The sequence below is a fragment of the Drosophila mojavensis genome, unplaced genomic scaffold (assembly GCF_018153725.1).
Source record: "Drosophila mojavensis isolate 15081-1352.22 unplaced genomic scaffold, ASM1815372v1 contig_136, whole genome shotgun sequence".
Taxonomy (NCBI): Eukaryota; Metazoa; Arthropoda; class Insecta; order Diptera; family Drosophilidae; genus Drosophila; species Drosophila mojavensis.
In genome coordinates this window covers 28,049,639-28,069,457 of record NW_025318667.1, presented here as the reverse complement: position 1 = coordinate 28,069,457, position 19,819 = coordinate 28,049,639, and the positions used below count along the sequence as shown (strand labels likewise).

General features: G+C 49.7%; 3 protein-coding genes across 12 annotated transcripts in view; 1 reads left to right on the top strand and 2 right to left on the bottom strand.

The window, feature by feature from the left end:
* LOC6584873 (neurogenic protein mastermind) overlaps window positions 1-2,457 on the bottom strand; it is a 33,950-nt gene extending 31,493 nt beyond the window's left edge. For 3 of the 9 annotated variants that reach the window (XM_032732542.2, XM_032732543.2, XM_032732544.2), the window contains exon 1: window positions 1,152-2,439. In XM_032732542.2, coding sequence (XP_032588433.2) covers window positions 1,152-1,243 — 92 coding nt within the window. In that variant the 5' untranslated portion in view covers window positions 1,244-2,439. Of the gene's footprint in view, window positions 1-1,151 lie in introns of all 9 variants that reach the window. The other 6 variants (XM_032732541.2, XM_032732539.2, XM_032732540.2 and 3 more) reach the window with 6 other exon arrangements.
* A 631-nt stretch (window positions 2,458-3,088) lies between these two features.
* On the top strand, window positions 3,089-4,442 carry LOC6584872 (B-cell CLL/lymphoma 7 protein family member A). 2 transcript variants are annotated; one of them, XM_015161224.3, is made up of 3 exons: window positions 3,089-3,170; window positions 3,245-3,701; window positions 3,789-4,442. In XM_015161224.3, exons 2-3 carry the CDS (start codon window positions 3,413-3,415, stop codon window positions 3,905-3,907), a joined length of 408 nt encoding a protein of 135 aa, XP_015016710.1. In that variant the 5' UTR covers window positions 3,089-3,170; window positions 3,245-3,412; the 3' UTR covers window positions 3,908-4,442. The 2 variants fall into 2 exon arrangements, with proteins under 2 accessions (XP_015016710.1, XP_002010513.1); XM_002010477.4 differs by having other exon boundaries at window positions 3,163-3,701.
* A 1,680-nt stretch (window positions 4,443-6,122) lies between these two features.
* Window positions 6,123-19,819, bottom strand: part of LOC6584871 (low-density lipoprotein receptor-related protein 2) — a 139,575-nt gene continuing 125,878 nt past the window's right edge. Inside the window, 8 exon segments of the mRNA XM_044011552.1 lie at window positions 6,123-7,036; window positions 7,109-7,356; window positions 8,215-10,401; window positions 10,485-10,797; window positions 10,921-12,425; window positions 12,492-12,898; window positions 12,961-13,172; window positions 13,772-19,408. Of these exon segments, the coding sequence (XP_043867487.1) occupies window positions 6,825-7,036; window positions 7,109-7,356; window positions 8,215-10,401; window positions 10,485-10,797; window positions 10,921-12,425; window positions 12,492-12,898; window positions 12,961-13,172; window positions 13,772-19,408 (10,721 nt within the window). The 3' untranslated portion in view covers window positions 6,123-6,824.

Below are 19,819 nucleotides of genomic sequence, written 5' to 3'. Positions count from 1 at the left end.
ATCGATTTATATCGATAAAAATAGAGTGTTCGTTATCGAGAGATAAAAAAACAAATATGTATTATGCAAAAATATATTTTTGAAGTATAAAGCCTGAAGAGATTGTTCGCCTAGATCGACTCATCTCGCCCTTCTTGCTGTTCCGCCCCTTTTTAAGATAATAACTTAATCGATTCAGCGGAAATTAAGAACATACATCAAAGTTTCTGGGAGGATCCAGTGACGCACACTCACTGGCTATGCCAAATGGACTATGCAAACTTGTCAACTAAACAAATTATGCAATTCCGCAAGTCTTCGTTTTTCGTGCTCCACCCACAGTAAAATCCACTTACTCTGTGAAAAACTATTGCGAAAAAAGGAGGAAAAAAAATGAAGAAAACGGGATTGAGGAAAAAGCTGCACTGTGCGCTAGTAAAAGTCCTGATGCAGCTTCGTTATAATCCACGAAAATGAGCGCAAAGTAAATAACGGATAATAAATGGCGACCCGGCCCAGTTAGCTTAGAAGGTTTGGCCTAAAGAATACCCTGTACTGCTCACACAATGCTAAACATATTATTATTATTATTTCCCTTATTCCATATTTTATTTGAAAAGGAAAATCTTGTTCTAGACTGATATAAGTGAGTATTTCTGCCAAAGGAAGTCTTCTATAGTTCAGCATAACTTCGCCTTAAGAACTAAAAACCCCTTTACTCAGCACATCAGTGCAGGGTATAAAAAGTACTTTGCTAAGCAAAACAAGTAAAGCGACTCAGAGCCTGTTCCATATTGAACTATTAGACGGAATCTATAAATTTCTATTATTCTCCATGAATCATATTAAAATATTTATAAGTTTATTTATGTCCTTTTACGAATTCGGGTCATCTGAATATGAAACAATTTTTGGATTAGTTTTATGGTCTATATGAGGTAAAGAGGAAACAGAACATCTGGGAACAACAATTTCCCTACCTATTATTCAGGAAAGCAATAATTTTTCGAAATTTTCTGATGGAAAGAGGAAATTTAAGAGCTGGGAATAAAAGTTTGCCTATTATAGAACTGTTATAATAATTAGTTACTAGCCTAATGTAAAATCCTAATGAAAAATATTTAAGTGAAACTTATTTTATTTGATTTGAGTATGTTGTTTTGGATACTTACGGATAGAAGAAGAAGAGAAATGTTGTAAGTAGCAGCACAATCCATGCGAAAGTCGCCGGAATGTAACGGGTTTTCACATCGCATTTGGGCATTGTGTAGCTGTTATTGTTTTTGGTGTTGTTATTGTTGTTTGTGTTGCTTCTGTTGCTGGTGCAACGTCAGTGGATATGGCCGGTGTGGAACCTGTGCTGATTATGTGGATGATGGCCGATAGCTTGATAGTTCGATGACGATGACGTAGCGATGCCGGATCGTATGGAACTGCAAGTGTGACAGACAGAAAACAACATAAGAGACGGCAAGGCGAGACGAGGTGAGGCGACGCGTGAAATGGGATCGAGCGAGCGAATGCTGGTAGTTGTTGTTGTTCTTGCCGCCGCTGCTGCTGCTACTGTTGTTGTTGTTGATTTTCCAGCTTCGGATTCTCACTGATATAATTTTGCTAGCGTTTGTTGTTGTTGCTTGCGAATTAGGCGCTGTTATAAAAACACATTGTCACAGCCACACACAGACACACAAGCACCTACACCCAAACGCACACGCACACATGCATACACATTTACACAAGCGGCAAATGCGATTTTTTTTTTTTTTTTTGCTCTATCCAAATGAACACTATTTGAATTGTTTGTTCTTGGCGCTGGTTAACATTTTATCGCTGCTACTGTTGCTGTTGTTGTTGGTCTTGGTGCTGTTGTTGTTGCTTTGCTGCTGTCTTCGCCCTTTTAGTATATTTGTACTCCTGTTTTTCTTGTCTTTCTTGTCGCGCCTGTCACCCGTTTAGCTGTCGTTCGTTGTTCTTAGTTCCCACCTTGCGCTCTTTCGTTTCGTTTTTTCTCCTGCTGCCAATGTGGTTCCTCTTATTCTGGCTTTTTAATGCTTTTCTTTCTACACACACACACGCACGCACGTTGTTGCTTTTGCTGCAACTTTTTTTTTTGCGATATTCCTTGCCGTTTGTCCGCTTCTCTTCTCTCTCTTTCTCTCTCACGCTCCGTTCCTAAGCACAGCACACCGCTCCACACACAAACGACGACGACGACGACGATGATGGCGTTGCCTGCAATATCGTGCGCTCAACTTTCAGAGGAAAGTTAATGCCAAATGCACATACACTTGTGAATGGAACACTTTATGTTTGCCTTTCATTCCAATTATGCACTTTTGGGTATATATATATTTACGAAAAAATAAATAAAAAAAATAACCACAACAACGCGCTGCGCATAATTTCCTCGCCCGTCGTCTGTCGAAAAAAATTGGATTCTGTTAAGGAAATGTTAGTGTCAGAACAAGCCCAAGCATGTTCGACTAATTTTGTCAGTCTGTTATTCTATCGATATATTATCATTTTATAGCACTGTTTACATAGTTGGCGATAGGTGATAACAGAAAACATCAACCAAATTACTGTCGATTAATATGAATTTTAAATCCGTACATTAACAGAAAATATGATTAAGTTTTTTGTTTAATTAATAAACTTATCTACTGAATACATTGACTATTGAAATGTTGCATTCAGATTGGGTGGTTTTCTCGAAGGGAATATATCGATAGCTATTTACAAAAAGAGCATATGAAAACTAACAAATAGTTGCAGTCTTACTTTTTATTAAAGAACTTCAAAATTTGATGAATAATTCAATTGCGTTTTGTAAAGTTATTAAAGTATCGTTTTATTCTTGTATATATCGTTTAATTTGATTTTGCACACGTGCAGAAGCTGAGTGCTATCACTGACTGTTTGGTCAGTGGTGCTACTTTATTATAAGTATCGTTGTTCTGTAATATCGATATATAAATTTAGTAATAATGGAACATTTAAGCATAATTTTCTATATAATTTGTATGAAGAAAATTAATATTGTGAGCTTACAAAGCCAAAAGTAGAAATATACAAACAAGTTAACTATCGTTCAAAATCAAGAGTGACCTTATCTTTGCCTATCGGTATATAGGCATTTTTCAATATTTATCAACATACCAAGTGAAACGCGAACTTCTCAACACTAGTCGGTAAATGTATTTTCGCCCCTCGCTTTAATTCAGACCTAAAAAAAGTTTTTTTTTTTTGCAAATATTGAGAACAGGAGCATATATTGACACATTGAAGGAGATCAGTGGAGCGAAACGTTTCGCAAGTTAAGCCACAGCGCGCCTAAAGCTTCCTCGCATTGCAGACTGAATTGTATCGCCAGCAGCACCGCCGTCGCCTCTCAGACGCCATCTCCCTGCCCTGCTCCCAGATTCCAGACAACATGTCACGTAGTGTGCGCGCCGAGACACGCAGCCGGGCCAAGGATGACATCAAGCGCGTCATGCAGGCCGTCGACAAGGTGCGGCACTGGGAAAAGAAATGGGTGACCATCAGCGACACGACCATGAAGATCTACAAATGGGTGCCCATATCGTCCAACAGCGAGAAGAAGTCCAAGCTGCAGCTGAACAACAAACTCAGCGACAAGGAGAACTCGCAAAAGGGCACGCCCACCCCGCCTCAAATAACGCCCAGCTACGCAGGGCTCACGGCCGAGGACTCCAATACTTGTGAGTGTGTAGTGCAATGAGACAGGATTCGTGATTGGTTCGCACTTCCGTTGCAACATTACTAAATTTGTGTTTCTATTCGTGCAGGCTTCTCAGTGGTGAGCGACAGTCAGGGAGCTGACTTCGTGTCCAGCATGCCCTTCTCCGAGGACTCCAACTCACAGGGCAGCGATGGGCCGGTGAAGCGCCTCAAGACGAGTGATTAGCTAGCCGTCCACATTCACCACACGTTTATCAGCTAAGCCAATCCCACACAGGCACACGCACACGCACACGCACACGAACACTCACTAACTACGTATGTATGTAGTAGTGTACAGACGGTGTGTGCATGGGCGTGTGCGTGTGAGTCGTTCGGAATTATTTAAACAATTTTTTTATATAGAGAACTAAACGTAAACGAGTTAAATTGTAAGTAAACTGATAATCATCTGCCTCACCAAGACTTAAGCAATTCTCCTAAAAAGTCTAACCATAAGTAAATGATACCTAAACACATTAACTTAAATATGCATACTGTACACATAGTATTTAATATACATACGCAGGCATATTGCTCTATGATCATAACGTTAGTTAGACCTAAGACAGTCACACTTTTATATGCTGTATGCTTTTATTGTACGTTGCGTCGCGATCGAGCGGATTGTCCCCTATGTTTAGGCCCTTAGCATTTAGCACAAATAATTATATCAATTTATTTATTTGCACAAACAATAAACAAACAACAAAATGAAACAAGTCGATTGTGTGTTTTTTTTTTTTTTTTACATTTTTCTTTTATTGTTTTTTCTTTTAGTTTTTTTTTTCTTTAGTTTTTCTTTTTGTATAATAAAAAAAAATTAATTTCTTTTAACAAATAGTTTTCTTTTTCACTTGACATTAAATATACATACATACTCTCTCTCTCTCTTTCTCTCTCTCTTCTTTATATATTTTCACAATATCATCGTCATAGTATATAGATATGGGTATACAAATACATATACACATATACATACATATATATAAATATATATATATACATACATATATGTATATGCAGATATTTATATAGATGTAAGGCCAGCCAGGTTGTTGCCCACTAGGCAAATGCCAGACGTCAACTTGGTTGGAAAAGCGTACATATACATACATACATACATATTTAGTTTCATTCATCATCTTTCACTAAAAATTTATGCTATAAAAACACGCTTAACTGAAAGGAAGCACAGATTTGCACGATTTACAAAACTTTCGATCGATTGCAGACGAAAAAAAAAAAAAAAATTCAATATTCATTTCGATTACAAGTTATGATATTATTAAAATAAAAAGTGGAAAAAATAAGAAATATAAAATAAAGTAATATATATATAAACGATAAATGGGAATTACACACGCAAACAAAGCTTCGCTTTTTTTTCTTCTACAAAACAAAATGAAATGAAACAGTAAAGTAAAATAAAATACAATAAGTAAATTTAAAGACCGAAATTTTAGAGAGGCTTGGATCATGGGAGTTACGATTGGAATGTCTTGGAATGTTAATGCATAATAAAACTTAACCACAGAAGAGAAATGCAAATGTAGCACAGACAAAAATTACTTAATTTCTGATGTGTGTGTGTGTGTTGTTAAATAAAGACACATACATACATATGTATATCAAATATGTATATAGTATATATTTTAAATTATAAGCATTGTTTAACTACGTACTTTTCGTTTCAAAACTTTGCTAGCACAATAATTGTTTTTATTTATTTATTTATTTTTTTTCATTTCAATAATGTTTTTTTTTTCGATTTATAATTAAGCTGGACTTTTTTTTGCACTTTTATTTTTTTTTTTAGAAAAATATAAATTTTTCGCTTGAAGAATTTTAATATATTGTTTTCTTTGTTTTTTTTGTGGCTTAGTTTTTGTTTTGCTTATAATTGATGCTTTGCTTTTGTTTAAACAAATACACATTTCACATACATACATACATTTAAACATATCGTCGCGTTGGTTTTTGCTTTAGTTAATATTGTCATTTAGCGTTCAGAAAATATACTCTATGCCTTTTTACAAAATTCATTTAAAAATGTTTTATTCATATATTTTTTTTTGCAGTTTGGCGCAAAAAATGGCTTAAAAAAAGTTTCGTTTTATCAAGTTTTGTTTAAATATGTGTGTGTGTGTGTGTGTGTGTGACACCAGTGCCTCAATATTGGACTCCTCTTAAAATTGGTTTTTGTCCGGGGCGCTTACAAATTTAGAGATTCGCTGGCTTTTCTTTCGGCCGGAATATGCCGGAGGCGCTTCAGCTTAGAACCGATCGGGCGCCGCCTTATCTTAGTGTACGTAGTGTATACATATATATGCAGATATATATATATATATATATATGTTGTATATATATATTGTATAAATTTATATAATAATAATTGCAACAGTTTTTGTTTTTGTTTCTTGTTTCTCGTGTTGGCTGTTTGGATCTGTTGTCGCCCACGTTCGTCTCCAAGGATATGTGTTGTAGGTAATGTTTGCGTAGAGGACGTTTAAGCACGGGGCTGGGAGCTAGTGGAGAGGCAGCGAAGGTTGCAGCAGGTACACATACATACAAGCATACATATATGCATATGTGTGTCTGTGTGTGTGTGTGTGTGTGTGTGTGTGTGTGTCTTCTATACATCTATTTATATGGGATATGCATGAACTTGGCAACGGACTGTGCCCACTAAACGTGACTCAATTGGGACAGGTGATCCTTTGGCCACGTTGTAGCTGTTGTTGTTGTTGTTGTCGATGTCCGTCAGATATATAGACATATATCAAATATAGATCTAGATAGTTTTAGACTTTTGTGGTTAGTTTTGTGCTGCTCTCGCTGGAGGCGGCATGCCAAGATTTGTGATGTTTCCTCTGTTCCTGTTGTTGTTGTTGTTGTTGTCGTGGCTTCAGTTGATCTGGTTGATGCTTTTGCTGGCGATGTTCGTGTTGCTGTTGTTGTTGTTGTTGCAGTTGCTTGTATTGGTATTGGTTGGGTCGGTGCTATGCGTGTAGCGGATAACTGTTGGGCCGCGGCTGCGTCCGCTGCTGACGCCGACAGCTGAGCGGCAACGGCAGCGCAACCACGACCTGATTAGCTTTATATCAGCACTCTGACTTATCCTCCTCCACCAGGTACTGGGTATCCTTGCCGGTGTCTGCCGATGGGTCCAGCTCGCGCGTGCGCAGCTGCAGCTGCGGCGATGACTTGTGCGTGATGCTGCTCGGCGCTATGATGGCCGAGGCGGGCTCCGTGAAGGAGCCGGAGTGGCCCATGGCCTTTGACTTGGACGGTTCCTGTGGCACATCGTAAATGCCTGTCGGAAAAGAGATTGCATTAGCTCAATTGTTACACGGAGGAGGAGTCGCCTCTGTCGCCTCTGCATTACCTGAGCCATTGCTCATGCCCGGATCGGAGCTGGTGCCCAGCTGCACGGCATCGTACATGGGATTGGCAAAGTCGCGCGCCTTGTTGGCATTCACGGTCTGCAGGTTGTAGCCCTCAATGGGCGCCATGTCGTTGGCACCTGGCGCTGAGGCACCCGGGAAGCCGCTCTCGCTGAACTCCACGTTGGAGCCGTGCCGGAAGGTTACGCTCTGGGACGAGGTCATGGCGGGCATGCGCGCCAGCTTGCCGCTGTTCAAATAAAAAGCAAAAGTTGTGAAAATGTCAAGTGCAAGAAAGGTGCCGACTAGGAAATACCCTGGACTATGAACTCTTAGGGTTAAGCGTGCAAATTGTCAATGCACAGTGGTCAGAGAGACAAAAATTTTAGCAGAAATTCAACTAAATTCTTTTTAATTAATTTCTTTCTTCCCAATTTTGGGTAGTTAAAGATAGCTATGGTACAGTTGAATTGGAAAGCCAACTGAACACTTGACTTTCATTAAAGTATTTGTAGGGCTGTCCATATGCGACGGACCCATTCGGCAGCCCTATATCTTTTGACAGAGAAGGGCTAGAATACGCCGTACTGGCTCAAGGCGGTCATTTGAGAGATATCATAATCAAAGAACTGAAGTCAACAAGTCTACTTGAACCAAATCAATTGATTATGATCATCAATATCAAAATAATTGTGTTTTCCTTTCATTTGAAATACATAACATATGGTTCTGTCGAAAATGGGCAGCCATATAGGGTTGCCAGATGGGTCCATCGAATGTGCACAGCCCTGTATATCTTAATTACTTCAAATATTTCAGTAAATCACAAGCTTTACTCTATAATTTAGTATTCTTTTAATATTCCTCCTAACCTCAATATAAATGAATTTAGGTAAATTATAGTGGAAATATCCCATTATGTTTGGTATGCTATGGGCTTCAGTAATTCATTCATTCCTTCTTTGTAAAATTTGTGTCTAGCAATTATAGGAGTAAAAGTCTGTTGGACTAACGTGGATTTCTGCCAAGAGTTTCACTATTTTAACCACTGTGCAATGGGCTCGGTATGGGAATATTGTAAATCAGAAGAGAAATTGGCTCTACTTACAATGGACGCTTGCGGATGACATACCAGGCGCCGACGGCGGCCATCATGACCAGAAGTATGACCATGATGGGCACCACGACGGCTGTGACGTTGGCGCCGCCATGGCCGAAGGCGCCGGTGGTGCTGCGCTCGCAGTGGTCGCCCTTGAAGTCCGGCAGGCATTCGCAGTAGAGCTCGCCGCGGTCGTCCTCCTTGCAGAGGCCGCCGTTCTGGCAGGGGCAGATGCGGGGCGCGGGTCGTGGCCGCTCGGCGGCCGCATCGCAAATGACCTCGGCGGTGCTGCGGTGCGAGGGCAGCGCGCCAGAGGTGTCGGGGCAGGCGCACCGATGGCCGCCGGGCACCAGGAGGCAGAGATGCGAGCAGCTGGACTCGTAGCACGGATTTCGCAGCGAGGTGTTGTAGCGCTTCTCGTGGTAGACCTTCAGGCCGGACGGATTGACAAGGTTGCGGTGCACCACCACCTGCACGCCGCGACCGAACTTGTCCTGGCGCAGCAGCTCACCCGTGTCGCGCGTCACCCAGAACATGCTCGACTCGAACAGATCCAGGGCGACGGGATGACGCAACTGGTCGCCCTTGACAATGGACTTGCGGCGCGAGCCGTCGGCACGCATCGACTCGATCGTGTTGAGCTTGGTGTCCACCCAGTAGATGATGTGGTCCTGCGAGTAGTCAATGGTGAGGCCAGCGGGATGACGGATTTGCTCTGTGATTAGCGGCCGTCGCTTGGAGCCATCCATCCAGGAGACCTCGATCTTGGGCGCGGAGCCCGCATCGGCCCAGTAGATGCGTCCAAGCTGCGGATTCACTGCAATCGACGTGGGCACCTCCAAGCCGGCATTCACAATGGATCGGCGATAGCGGCCATCCGTTTTGGCCACCATGACGCGACCGCGCGGCTTCGATCCGGTGCGATCCACCTCGGCCCAGTAGAGATTTGAGGCCAGCCAGTCGACCGCCACGGCCGTGGGCTTGGAGCCGCCCTTCATGTTGAGATCCTGGGCAAAGCCGATCTTCGCCTGGCCGTCCAGCGCGTTCACCATGTAGGACCGCTTGATGGTCTTGTCGTAGCTATCCGCCCAGAACACAATCTGCTGCTGGGCGTCGTAGTCGAGCGCTTCAATGCGCTTTTCCGACGCAATCACGTCGAACTCCTCCTTCTTCTGCAGGTCGAGGCCGCGTATCTCCGGCCCGTTGGCAAACACCAGCACTACGTCCTCCTTCTCCGCCTTGCAGACGCCGCTGGCGCTGTCCGACAGGTGGAAGCCCTCGCGGCAGCTGCAGGAGTAGGTGCCGTTCATGTTGTGACACTGATGCGAGCACGTGTGCTGGCGCGTCGCGCACTCGTCCACGTCGGCGCACTTCTTCTTGTTGTCCGGCGCAATGATGTAGCCCGGGTAGCAGGTGCAGATGTAGCCGTCGTCCGTGAGGTTGTGGCAGTGGTGCTGGCAGCCGCCGCGGTTCTGCTCGGAGCAGCTGCTCGTGTGGTGGCACCCCAGCTCGTCGCTGGCGTCGCCGCAGTCGTCGGAGTAGTCGCAGACCTGGGCACGCTCGATGCAGTGCTTGTTGGCGCACTGGTACTGGGTGTAGAGGTCGCAGGGCTTCTGCTTGCTGGCGCAGAGGGTCATGTTGTTCTCGTCGCTGCCGTCGCCGCAGTTGTCGATGCCGTCGCAGATCTGGTAGCGGGCGACGCAGCGATGGTTGGCGCACTGGAAGCGCCTCAGCGTGTCGCAGTTGAAGTCGCTGCAGACCTTGGGATCCTCGTCGCTGCCGTCGCCGCAGTCGTCGGTGCCGTCGCAGAGGTCGGTCAGCGAGACGCACAGGTTGTTGGTGCACTGGAAGCGGGACTCCGGGCAGAAGCGTCCGCCCGGGAATCGGGGCGGGCAGTCGATCTCGTCGGACATGTCCCGGCAATCGCGATCGCCGTCGCAGCGGAAGTAGCTGGCGATGCAGTGGCCGGAGGCGCACTGGAAGGTGCCGTTCTTGCACTGATAGCCCTCGCAGCTCATCTCGTCCGAGTTGTCGCCGCAGTCATCCTCGTGGTCGCACTGCCAGCGCGAGGAGATGCACTTGCCGTTGCCGCACCTGAACTCCGACTCGGAGCACTCGCGATAGCGGCCCTTGCAGATGGCGTCATTCTCATCGCTCGCATCGCCGCAGTCGTCCGCGAAGTCGCACATCCACTGCCTGCGGGGAGAAAAGTTAAGGGTTTTTGGGTTAGGTCAACTCGTTCATTCATCTTCTTCTTCTTCTTCTTGCCGTCGTCTTACTTGGGTATGCAGCGATTGTTGCCGCACTTGAAGTCCGTCTCCGAGGAGCACTTGGGACAGTTCTCTGGCAGCTCGTCACTGTTGTCGCGGCAATCGTCCTTGCCATCGCAGAACAGCCACTTGGGTATGCAGCGGTAGTTCGACTGGCCGGGACAGCGCTGCCAGCCGGTAGTGCAGTTGCGCTGACGGCACATATAGGCCGGCTCATCGGAATCGTCGCCGCAATCATTGTCAAAGTCGCACATCCACAGTTGCGGAATGCAGCGTCCGTTTTTACAGGAGTACTCCGTTTCGGGATCGCACGTGCGCTTATCTGTATTCAGATTGAATGGATTATTAGATGTGAGCTCAACAGTTAATCTGCCTTAGGCCCAGGCCTACATTCAGTCCCAGTCTGACTTATTCAAGCCTCGGGCTTACGGCTCGGAATACTTACGGCACACTAGAGGATCCTCGTCGCTGCCGTCCTTGCAGTCAGCATCGCCGTCGCAGCGCCAGCTGTCCAGTATACACCGTCCGCTGGTCTTGCACTTGAAGTCCGAGAGTGGGCAGGGCAGGTCGCAGTTTTGCTCGTCGCTGCCGTCGCCGCAGTCGTCGATGCCGTCGCATATGGTCGCCGAGGGAGTGCAGTTGGTATTCTTGCACTGGAAGGTGCCGGCTCGGCAGTGGCGCGGTCCGCAGGTCGACGGCTCGTCGGAGCCGTCCTTGCAGTCCTTCTCGCCGTCGCACTTCCAGAACCAGGGAATGCATTTCTCGTCACTGCCGCCGCACAAATGCTGACCCGACGTGCAGTTCGCAATGCAGGTCTTTGAGTCGCGCGCCAAGTAGAACTGGTTGGGGCAGGCGCACTTGTAGATGGGTGCGCCCTCCTCGATGTAGCCCTCGATGTTCAGGTAGGTGGACTCCGGCGGCGGGGCTATCAGGCAGAGGTGCGAGCAGCCGCCGTTGTTGGTGCCGCACGGATTGTGGTAGGGCAGCTGGCGCAGCGGATGATTGATGTGTAGATCGTATGGACGATGGGTTGTATTGCGCAGCACCGTGTAGTTGGCGCCATGGAACTTATTGGCGCGCACGATCGCCTTGAGATTCCAATCGCTCCAGTAGATGTAGTCGTCGAACAGGCTGAGGGCAAACACATGGGGTACACTGCTGCCGGAGAGCACTATGTGACGGTGTCGGCCCTCCAGATCGGTGTACGCAATGTAGTCCAAGTGAGCGTCGGCCCAGTAGATGCGGTCCGTGAAGTAGTCGATGGATAGGGCATTCGGCCAGGCGATGCCGTCATTCCAGTTCAGGATGCGCGTAAAGTTCGAGCCGTCCATGCCCATTTTGGCAATGTAGGCTTGCAGGTGCCAGGATGTGAAGTAAAGGTAGCCGGTGCCCGGATGCACGACAATGGCGCGGGGATCGACAACGCCGCTGCGCAACGTCTTACGCTTGGTGCCGTCCAGCTCGGAGACGTCCAGGTTCTTGGAGTGCCTGTCCAGCCAGTAGAGCTTGCGTCCCACCCAGTCAATGGCAATGCCCTCCAGACCGTGTGAGTCGTGTCTGATGACAGCTTCCCGTTCCGTCGGCTGCTCATCGCTGCGGCCCGAGTACTTGGCACGGAATATGGTCTTGGCCGTCACGTCGCAGAAGTACATATACTCATCCTTGATATCAAAGTCGAGGGCCACCACATTCATTAGATCCTGGTGCATGAGGTTGTATTGATGGCCGTCCACAGACATATTGCGCACGTAGTACTTGTTGGTGAAGATCAGCCAGGGCGGGATATTGTCCTTGCGCTTACACGTGTGCTCATCGTTCTGGCGCTCATAATAGTTCTCGTCGCACTTGCAGTAGAAGCTGCCCGGCGTGTTGGAGCAGTGCTGCGAGCAGGCGCCCGGCAGTTCCAGGCACTCGTCCACGTCCGCACAAGCCTTGCCGTCGGCCAACAACCTGCGCGAGAGATAATAGGGTTTGGTTAGTTACGAATAAAATAGTTGGCGCTGGGAGGGATCCTACTTGTAGCCCTCGTTGCAGTCACAATAGTAGCCGGTGAGTGTGTCGACGCACTTGTGGCCACACTGATTGATCTCCACCTTCGCGCACTCATCCACATTGCAGTGGGCCGGCTCGTCGGACTCGTCTGTGCAGTCGGGCACCTTGTTGCACACCAGACTGTAGTCGATGCACTGCCCGTTGGTGCAGGCGAACTGCCCCTGGGCGCAGGTTACGTTCTCCTTCTTGCAGCCAACCTCATCCGAGTGGTCGCCGCAGTCGTCTTCGCCGTCGCATCTGTACTGATTGCGTATGCACTTGAAGTTCTGGCACGTGAACTCCAGCGCGGAGCAGGACTTGTACTTGGAGTTGCAGAACTTGCCCTCGTCGGTGCCATCGCCGCAGTCGTTGTCATGGTCGCAGGTCCAGCCCTGAAAGTGAATTCGACTTCGATTAGATTCAACTGTCGTTTGATTGCTGAATCAGCTTGTACCTTATTGATGCAGCGTCCATTGCCGCATGTGAACATATCCTCTCCGCAGGGCTGTTGAGTGGCGCAATTGTGCAGCGTTGTGTTCTCGTCGGCTCCATCCACACAGTCGGGATCGCCGTCACAAATCCACTTCTTGGGTATGCATTGGGCGCGCTGCCACGACTTGTTCTCCACGCACGTGAACTCCGTCTCCTCGTCACACTTGCGATCGTCTTCAATGGAACAACAAAATCAATTATTGGCTTAGGATCGTACATTATAAGTAAGGTAAGGGTAGGGGTAAAGGTCGAAAGATAGGCCGAAAGATAGGGCTAAATCGATGCCCGTTACGAATATATAGACAGACGGATAGAAAACAGATCAGAATGGGTAAATCTATTCCTGATTATCTCCGCTACAAACGGACGAACAACACACAGACAACCTGAAATAAATTGAGTTCGGATTGGACCAGTTAAGGAAAGTCGAGCAGACAGACCGAGTAATAGGGATAAACCGATTACTAATCATTCTTGTTACGGATAGACATTCTTGTTAGATAGAACCTATCAGTCCAGGTTCGATGAACATACAGATAATCAGGGATAAATACATTCCTGCGTCAATAAAGATATGGGAATAAATCATTGCCAGATCATTCCTTATACGCACGGATAAGCAGACAGACCGAGGAATAGGGTTAACTCGATTCCTGGTCAGTCCTGCTACGGATAGGCAAGCAGAGGAATCATGTTAAGTCTACTCCTGATAGTCATACATGTCGAGCTGAGCCCACTGCGCTGAAATGTCTTAAAGCATTTGGATGACTTACTGCACTGGTGCCTGTTGTCCTCGTCACTGTTGTCCAGGCAATCGTTGTCCCCATCACAGATGTAGATGCGCGGTATGCAGTTGCCATTGTCGCAGGTGAAAAGATCGCCAAAGCAGGTGCGTCCCTCGGACTTGCAGTAGTCTGGGGGCTCGTCGGCGCCATCGCCGCAATCGTCGTCACCGTCGCAGTACCAAGTGGCTGGAATGCAGCGATGGTTGGGACAGCGGAAACTGTTCGACGGACATGTGCGCTGGCCGCAGTGCAGCGGATCCTCGTCGGAGTTGTCGCCGCAGTCGTTGTCGCCGTCGCACAGCCAGTAGGGCTCCACGCAGATGTTCGTCTTCTCGCACTTGAGGTGGTTGTGCGGGCAGGTGGTGTTCATGGGGCAGCGCTCGTGCGTCTCATCGGAGGTGGCGTTGTCCTTGCAGTCGTTGACGCCATTGCAGACCTGCGCCTGCGGAATGCAGCGTCCGTTGGCACAGGTGAATTCGCCATCCACACAGGGTGGATAGGTGCATCCAATCTCGTCAGAGCCGTCCTTGCAATCGTTCTCGTGATCGCACTTCCAGGACTTGAAGATGCAGCGGCCGTTGTTGCACCGGAATTCGTTGGGCGAGCACGAGTGATACGCACAGTAGTTGGGATCCTCGTCGGAGCTATCGCCGCAGTCATCGTCCCCATCGCAGGACCACATGCGCGAAATGCACTTGCCGTTCTTGCAGTAGAACTTGCTGGCCTCGCACGTATTGTTCCTGGGTGCGCACATGCGTCCCTCGTTGACCACCTTGGAGTTGTCATCGCATTTGCACTCGGCCTTGCCGTTCGGGGCCGGATGACAGCTTTGCGCACAGCCGCCGTTGTTGATATTGCACGGATTGACGTTGCACTTCTGCCGATCGGCACTGAATATGCGGATGTCACGGGGCGAATCCTCCAGCCGCTTGACCATCTCAACCATATTGGCACCTGTATGCTTCTCGGCACGATAGACGCCACGCAGCTGCAGATCCGTCCAGTAGATGTAGTCCCGGAAAACCGTGATGGCGAATGGATAAATTGTCGCGGCCACCAGTAACTCTCTGTTGCGTCCGTCCAGATCAGCTCGCTCGATCTTCTCGCGCACCGCATCCGTCCAGTAGAGCTTGCGGTCGTCGTAGTCAATGGCCAGGCCACTCGGCTGCGACAGTTCCTTGTCCACAATGGCGCGCTTCAAGGAGCCCGCCATTGTCGTGCGGAAGATCTTGCCGGAGGTACTGTAGCGACCCCAGTCCGTAAAGAAGAGCGTTCCGTTGCATGGATCCAAGACAATTGCACGCGGGCGCTCAACGCGCGCAATCATGACTGGCTCGGTACCGAGCAGATTCATGGCGTAGATGGAGTTGTTGGAGCTGTCAGTCCAGTAGATCTTGTTCTGGGTCCAGTCATAGGCAATGCCCTCCGGATTGATGCCCTTGCTGAGCACCACATTGATGTCGCTGTGGCTCGGCTTGTTCGCCGAGGTGTAGGCGATCTTGGCCCAGGGTCGGATCTGGGTGAACAGCATGTGGTTGTCGGCGAAGTCAAAGTCCAGGCCCACCACATTGGTCAGATTGGTCAATGGGGTGAACGGCACCTCGGTCGAGTGCGGATCCAAGTTGACGGCGCGGATCTCGGTGCGCGTAGCGAACACCAAATACTCATTCACCGTCTCGCACTTGCGACCGTCAGCCGACAGTTTGCCTGTGGCGCAGTCGCAGCGATAGTTGCGATTCGAGGGCTCCTGGGGGAAGCTGAAGCAGAGCTGGTGACAGCCGCCGTTGCCGAGCTTGGCGCACGGATTGTTGTCGTCGGTCGGCTGGTTGTTGATGTCGTAGATCGCAATGTCGGTTAGTTTCTCCAAGTTGGTGCGCACTGGGGTGACCTCGCTGTTGTTGCCGTACAGCTTGGAGGCCTTAAAGACCGAATTGAGATTGCCATCCACCCAGTACACATCGTTCAGATAAATGGCAATGCCCACCGGATTGGGTAGGTCTCGGCGTATCACCTTGGCATTGACGCCATTGTACGATATCTTCTGAATCGTATCCAGCTTGGAGTCCACCCAGTAGACATCGTGCGTTTGCATGTCGATGGTCAAGTCGCGCGGCTGCGAAATGCCCGAGGTGACCAGTGGGATCCAGTCACTGCCGTCCAGCAGAGCCTTGCCAATACGCGGATGCTGTCCGTGATCGATCCAGTACAGCAGGCGCTTGATGGGATTCACGGCCAGCTCGCGCGGTGCATCGTTAGTCTTTTTGACGAGCACCTTGCGATTGGTTCCGTCCAGCCAGCATACCTCCACGTAGTTCTCGTGCGGATACACGTTCGCGAAGTACATATTGCCAGCCACCCAGTCAATGGTTAGGCCGTGGATGCCGTTGCTGCCAATGCCATCCTTGATCACGTGCTGCAGGTCGGTGCCGTTGGGCCGCGAACGGAATATGCCGTTCCAGTAGCCGCGATGGAACTCGGCCCAGTAGATCCACTGATCACGGAACAGAATGTCCACGTGACGGATGTAGTGGCCGGGCCCGCTGATTGGCACCATGGCCTCGGAGCTGCTTTCCAGGCTGTAGCCGCGTATCATGTCCACCTGCGAGACGACAGCAAATGTCTTGTAGGCCACACAGTTGATCTCGTTCTCCTTGCGATAGCCAATGCCACAGGCGCAGGTCCTCGTTGCAGATGGACCTGGTATGCAGAGCTGTTTGCAGCCGCCGTTCGCGGTTTGGCAGGGATGCTGCATGAATGAGCGCTTCTTGTAGATCATCATGCTGCGCAGCTCGGGCTCGTTGTCCACAATCGTCTTGGGATTGTTGCCGTTCGGCAGATCGACGCGCACAATCTTCTCGTAGGTTGGATCCAGGTAGTATAGACGGTGGTCCAGTACGCCCAGGCTGCGTACGCGCGAAATGGCGTGCTTCTCGTCGAGTATGACTCGGTGCTGATCGCCATTGTAGTCCATCGCGCAGATCGAGGCCGTCGAGCTGGTGCTGTAGTATATCATCTTCTTGTCGGTGTCCAGGGTTATGCTCTCCGGATGCTTGAGGTCCTTGCGCAGCACTCGTGCGTCCTGGCCGTTCATGTCGACGCGAGCAATTTTGATCTCGAGTACGCCCTCGTCTATCCAGAACAGCTTGCCCTCGCTTGGGTCCAGCACCAGTTGCTTTGGCTTCGACACGGAGTTCTCGCTGCCATTGTTGGCCAGAATCACGGTGCGGTACTTCTGCTTGCCGTCCACGCGAACTGCCTCGATATTGCTAGCCACGCGATTGCCAATGTAGAGGTTGCGGCCCAGCCAGTCGAAGGCGATGGTGTAGGGCGCGCCCACAATGCCATTTTCCACGCCCAGGAAGAGCGTCTTGTTGCCACCGCCGTACGGTGTCGTGTAAATGGTGCAGTTCTCGTCATCGTCCTCTCGGCCCTGCACCCAGTATAGGGTTTCGCCCTTGCGGTCAAAGTCCAGCCCGGTGCTGCTCTCGATGCCAATGACGGGCGCCAAGGCGCCGGCACGCGCATCTCCTCCATTCAGCGGCAGATCAACAATTTGAGTGCCCTTGACAACCATCAGGTAGGGATTCTCCTCCTCGATGCAGCGACCCTCACTGTGCAGCCTGAAGCCCGGCTTGCACTTGCAGGAGTAGCCCTCTTGCGTGCTCGGACTGAGCAGACACAGATGCTGGCATCGGGCTTGGGCACATGGATTCGGGAACATCGGCTGTAGAGAGGCGTGATGCACGTGTATGGAGAGCGGCTGGCTGATCAGGTGCGAGACGACAGTTTGGTTCTTGCCGCGGAACTTATTGGCCGACAGCACACGGTTCAGCTGCCGGTCCGTCCAGTAGAGCGTGTCCTCGAACAAGGAGAGCGAGTGGGGATGCAGCAGGTAGTGGCTGCTGGCCAGTACCTGTTGCCGACCCGTGCCATTGTAGTAGCAGAAGTCAATGAAGTCCAGCTTGGAGTCGGCAAAGTAGACGCGCTTCGTTGCAATGTCCAGGGTCAGGCCGTTGGGCCAGTAGATCTTCGTATTTATAATTGTCTTGCGCATGGTGCCGTCCATGCCGATGCGTTCGACGCGCGGGTTCTCGCCCCAGTCGGTCCAGAAAATGAAGCGCGCATCGGGACTGGGGTCAATGCACATGCCACGCGGCTGGGTGATGCTCTCCCGCACAAGCACCAAGCGGTTGGAGCCATTCTCTGCGGAAACCTCGATGGTGTTCAGCTTGCTGTCCAGCCAGTAGAGATTCTGGGCAATCCAGTCGTAGGCCAAGCCCTCAACTAAGTCCAAGCCGGTGGTGATGATCTCCTGTGGCTCCATGCCGTGATCAAGTCGCGATATCTTCTTCAGCTTCATGTCGCTCCAGAAAATGGTGCCGGTGTGCATGTTCGAGGCGGTGGCCACTACATTCTCAACGATAATGGGCACGCGCTCCAAGCCCTGCTCCTTCAGGTCGGCAACCAATATGGAGTGCCGGTTGGATATGATCAGGAAAGCAGCTGTGTGATTCACTGCCTTGCAGGTGTGCTTGTTGGGTCCTAGCACGTAGCCCTGGGTACAGGAGCAGAAGTACGAGCCCTTTGTATTCGTGCACTGCTGAGAGCAGAGTCCGGGTGGATCGCACTCGTTGGTGTCCACGCAGGTGAATCCGTCTGGGCCGATCTCTGAGCCGGGCGGGCACACGCAGAGCGCTCCGTTGGGCGTCTTCTGGCACAATGTCGAGCACTGGCCCGACTGATGCTCGCATTCGGCCAGGTCACAGCCCTCGCCCTCATCGGCCCCGTTGGGACAGTCGGGCGTATCATCGCACACGGAAGTGATGTTCACGCAGCGCTCCGTCACACCCGGACACTGCCACTGGCCGTGGGGGCACTTGAAGGGCGGCGGCACGCAGGCGTGCTCTGTGCCCTCGTCCGAGTTGTCGCCGCAGTCGTCCTTGCCATCGCAGATATACGCCTTGAACACGCAGTTGGTGTTGTTGCACTTGAAGAAGTTCTGGGCGCACGTTATCTGCCCGCAGTCCTCCTCGTCCGAGTTGTCCGGGCAGTCGTAGGTGCCGTCGCAGTGCCACGCAATGGGTATGCAGGCGCCGCTCGACTTGCAGCGGAACTGCTTCTCCACGTTGCACTGGTTGGGCCCCATCGAGGGGCAGCCCAGCTCGTCGCTGCCATCGTTGCAGTCGGGTATGCCGTCGCACTTGTACGACTCCTCCACGCACTGGCGCAGGTCCGCGCACTTGAACTGGTTGGCCAGGCAGCTTATCGGCGGGCAGTCCTTTTCGTCCTGCTTGTCAAAGCAGTCGTCGTCGCCGTCACACACCCAGCTCTGCGGTATGCAGTGCCCCGTTCGCGGGCAGGTGAACTGGAAGTAGGCGCAGGTCTTCTCCGCACAAAAGTCGCCCTCGTCACTGCTGTCGCCGCAATCGTTCTCGCTGTCGCACTTCCACATGCTGGGTATGCAGCGTCCGTTCGCGCAGGCGAACTGCGATGTGGCGCAGGTCACGTTGCCGCAGTCCAGCTCATCCGAATTGTCGCCACAGTCGTTCTCCTGATCGCAGCGGAAGTTCAGCGGAATGCAGCGCCCTGACTTGCACTGGAACTCATTCGAGCCACAGGTGGGTTCTGTGCAAAAGTAGAAAGCATTCATTTAGTCGACTTTATTGAAGCACTGTGCCCCATCAGCCTAGCTAGTTGCACAAACTGTTGCTACCCCCGACTTATGATACTAATAAAGAACTCTACACACACTTTTAATGCTAGAGACATTTCCATTTAACTTAATTTGAAGCACGACATATGATACTCATCAACCACTCTATAGCAATAATGAGGAGAAATTTGAGCTTGTTCGTATATGTTGATCACATTTGAAATAGGGTTGCTATCATGATGAGTAATTTCGTTAGAATGATAATTTCAGTGCAATACCTTAGAGTCTAAGACAAACCAAGTTGCAGAAGTTGCGAATGATATAGTAATTATTATAGTATTATGAACTGAGAAGATGAGGAGTGCGCTATATATGCATTTGCT